This window comes from Arachis ipaensis, chromosome B06 (assembly GCF_000816755.2).
Source record: "Arachis ipaensis cultivar K30076 chromosome B06, Araip1.1, whole genome shotgun sequence".
In the NCBI taxonomy this organism is placed as follows: domain Eukaryota; kingdom Viridiplantae; phylum Streptophyta; class Magnoliopsida; order Fabales; family Fabaceae; genus Arachis; species Arachis ipaensis.
Genome location: NC_029790.2, coordinates 20,903,051 through 20,906,519, shown reverse-complemented (window position 1 = coordinate 20,906,519; position 3,469 = coordinate 20,903,051). Strand labels below are relative to the sequence as shown.

Here is a 3,469-nt window from a genome sequence, read left to right as displayed (position 1 = left end):
TAGTTGATTTTAGTGTGTAAATAATATTTTTATAATTAATCAATGATGTAAAATATATTTTATGGTCTCAATTTTATCCATTCTCACTTTATAACCTTTTTTATATGCACACATGTTCGTTATATAGGTCTAAAATTTTCAAGCAAAATCTGGCAAACGCACCACTCCTTTACATATGAGTTTTGCAATTGTAAACTTTAAAATAAATTCTTTAGTTAAATTCTTTTAATTATTTTTCGCTTTTGCTTTGACTTGTGGAATAAGTTTGTTATGTGACGGGCTTTTCTTGCTGCTGTAGTGCAGCTCATTCTGCTCTGCTGGTCGCATAGACACATTATCTGATCAACCGATCAAGCCAGAAAGAATGGGGAATGAGCACGACGACGATTTCAAGGACGAGAAGAACACCCGCCCTCTCGACGAGGATGACATCGCACTCCTCAAAACCTATGCATGTATCTATCTTTCTATTCTTCAAACCCTACTTCCCACCGAATTATACTTCATATTTTTCACCACTTTCATTTGGGATTTCTTGCTTTGCTGCCTCTGCTTCCACCTTTCCGCTTCTTTGCTTCTCCATGTTCACCTACATTTTTTGAGCTACCAGCATTCTTCGTCTTCTCATCTCTAGTTGCTTTCGCTTTGTGCAGGGTTTAGGTCCTTACTCCACAATTATTAAGAAAGTAGAGAAGGAAATCAAAGATATAGCAAAGAAAGTCAATGACTTATGCGGTATGTTTGTCGATTTTATTCTACTACATGTAGCTAATATATTTGAGATATTTTATTCATTAATTTATCATAATTATGTGGATTCTCTGTTTTATTGCATATTCTTGGCCAGTAATGTCAAATGCATGTTTACAAGTTCATACTCGTTCATTAACCAGAACAAATGATCAATGGAGTTCAGCTAATTATTGATATTTTCTGCATGTGCTGTTTATATTGCTTTCCCGATGATTATCTTTATTGCTTAAAGTTCAATGAATCTTAGCTTTCTTTTTTCTTATAGGTATCAAAGAGTCTGATACTGGTTTAGCTGCACCAAGCCAGTGGGATCTTGTTGCTGATAAGCAAATGATGCAGGAGGAGCAGCCTCTTCAGGTAGCTAGGTGCACGAAGATTATAAATCCAAATTCTGAAGATGCCAAATATGTTATCAATGTGAAGCAGATAGCAAAGGTACCTGTATTCTGTCAGTTGTTCCATTAACCTTGAAGATATCACTTGTTATAAAGATATCACTTGCGTAGCAACTATAATATATTCTGTATTTTGTGTAAAACGACAATGGTTTGGCAAAGTAGTTTGTTTTGTTGTTGTTGCTTTTTTTTTTTTTTTTTAAATAGTGGGGACTTGAAGTTAGAAGTTGTGAGTGTGACTAATGTCTGCTTTTTTTGTTGACAGTTCGTTGTTGGGCTTGGTGACAAGGTTTCCGTCACTGACATAGAAGAAGGGATGCGCGTAGGGTATGTTTCCACTCAGTAACTTTTGATGCTAAAAGATTCACTATTGAGAAAGAACGACGGTTTTGCTTTTTTTACTGTCTGGTTTTTTCAATTGACCTCATTTTATCATTGCAGGGTTGATAGAAACAAATATCAGATTCAGATTCCCTTGCCTCCAAAAATTGATCCAAGTGTTACCATGATGACAGTTGAAGAGAAGCCTGATGTAACATATAATGATGTTGGTGGTTGTAAGGAGCAGATTGAAAAGATGCGAGAAGTGAGTAATGAACATTGGTTTTCAGTTACAATTGTAATTGAGGAAATAAGTTTTTTGGCTGTAGTTTTTTGAATTCTTGCTTTTAGGTTGTTGAACTTCCCATGCTTCATCCAGAGAAATTTGTTAAACTTGGAATTGATCCTCCAAAAGGTGTACTTTGCTATGGTCCACCAGGGACAGGCAAAACACTTCTTGCTAGGGCTGTGGCTAACAGGACTGATGCTTGTTTTATAAGGGTCATTGGAAGTGAGCTAGTTCAGAAATATGTTGGTGAGGGTGCTAGAATGGTCCGTGAATTATTTCAGGTGAATGACTAAGACACATCTTAAGCTTTTAATCATGTTTACCTGATTTGGTATAATATCACTAAACTTGTATCCTGATTCCTGTAGATGGCACGTTCAAAGAAGGCATGCATTGTCTTTTTTGATGAAGTTGATGCCATTGGAGGTGCGCGGTTTGATGATGGTGTAGGTGGTGATAATGAGGTTCAGCGCACAATGCTTGAAATTGTGAATCAGCTTGATGGATTTGATGCCCGTGGAAATATCAAAGTGTTGATGGCAACTAACAGGTTGGTTGAATTAGCGATTATATTATGTTCTCGTTCATCTCTCAGCTTTTTCTTTTTCCCCACCTCCTAAAATGTAACAACTGAGTCTGACATGAAGGCATATTCTTTTCTTCAATCACATGTTTGTGGCTGTTTAGAGAAGTATGCAAGAATTGGAGCTGCTAAATTTCGAATAATAAATTCTGTAATATATAGTGTTATGTTTATTATATTGCTTGGATGCCTTTGATGTTGGGTCATGGGTGTAATGATCAAATTCTGTTTTCTTTATGTTGAGAAATAAAGTTTTAATGGTGTGTTACCTCATGAGGTTAGAGTATCCAAATGTTAGCCTGGTCCCTTCCTTTCGTGGAAGAAGTATAAAATCCAATATCATGTTACACCCTTGCAATCTGTTTCATGGCTGCAGAGTTATTTTTATTTTCTTAAGTTAGGAATTATTACTATTACTTCCAGGTGGGGCTGATCAACTGTGGCTTTATGTCCATTGTTTCTAGGCCTGACACTCTCGATCCAGCACTACTGCGGCCTGGGCGATTGGATCGCAAAGTTGAGTTTGGGCTTCCTGATTTAGAGAGTAGGACACAGATATTCAAGATCCACACTAGAACCATGAACTGTGAAAGGGATATCCGCTTTGAACTTTTGGCTCGGCTTTGCCCGAATTCCACAGGTAACTACACCTTAAAAACTTGAATTTTGTTACTCATTCTTATACTTTTTGACTATGAAACTGATTTTTTTGGTACTTTGGATACTGGATAGTATGACTATGCTTGTGAGAGATGTCTTCTGCTTCATTTCCTCATGTCCCGAGGCCTGCTGTTAAACATTGTAGGCTTGGGTGCTTCTACTTCTAGAGATTGGTGTTTTATTTTTTGACTAAATTTTATTTTATTTTTCTCTCTCTGAAGGAGCCGATATAAGGAGTGTTTGTACCGAAGCTGGTATGTACGCTATTCGAGCTCGAAGGAAGTCTGTAACAGAGAAAGACTTCCTTGATGCAGTAAATAAAGTCATCAAAGGATACCAGAAGTTCAGTGCTACGCCCAAATATATGGTCTACAATTGAGATATTCTTTCATCAATTTTCTTAGTATCCGTGTTTTTTTTTTTGGACGTGTTTAGTATCCGTGTTTAACACGTTCAATATTTGGCGGT

The 3,469-nt window shown here is 36.8% G+C and overlaps 1 protein-coding gene across 1 annotated transcript; it reads left to right on the top strand.

Annotated features, from left to right (window-relative positions):
* On the top strand, positions 257 to 3,380 carry LOC107648075 (26S protease regulatory subunit 7-like). The gene is made up of 9 exons (XM_016352091.2): positions 257 to 451; positions 654 to 735; positions 1,019 to 1,188; positions 1,414 to 1,475; positions 1,590 to 1,734; positions 1,821 to 2,039; positions 2,127 to 2,308; positions 2,806 to 2,981; positions 3,223 to 3,380. Exons 1-9 carry the CDS (start codon positions 365 to 367, stop codon positions 3,378 to 3,380), a joined length of 1,281 nt encoding a protein of 426 aa, XP_016207577.1. The 5' UTR covers positions 257 to 364.

What these genes read in the sequence shown, in the direction of transcription:
- LOC107648075 (XM_016352091.2), top strand. Translation starts at nt 365, where the DNA reads ATGGGGAATGAGCACGACGACGATTTCAAGGACGAGAAGAACACCCGC. An exon ending in GAAAGTCAATGACTTATGCG is followed by an intron (nt 736 to 1,018) that starts GTATGTTTGTCG and finishes TTTTTCTTATAG; the next exon opens with GTATCAAAGAGTCTGATACT. An exon ending in GTGTTGATGGCAACTAACAG is followed by an intron (nt 2,309 to 2,805) that starts GTTGGTTGAATT and finishes CATTGTTTCTAG; the next exon opens with GCCTGACACTCTCGATCCAG.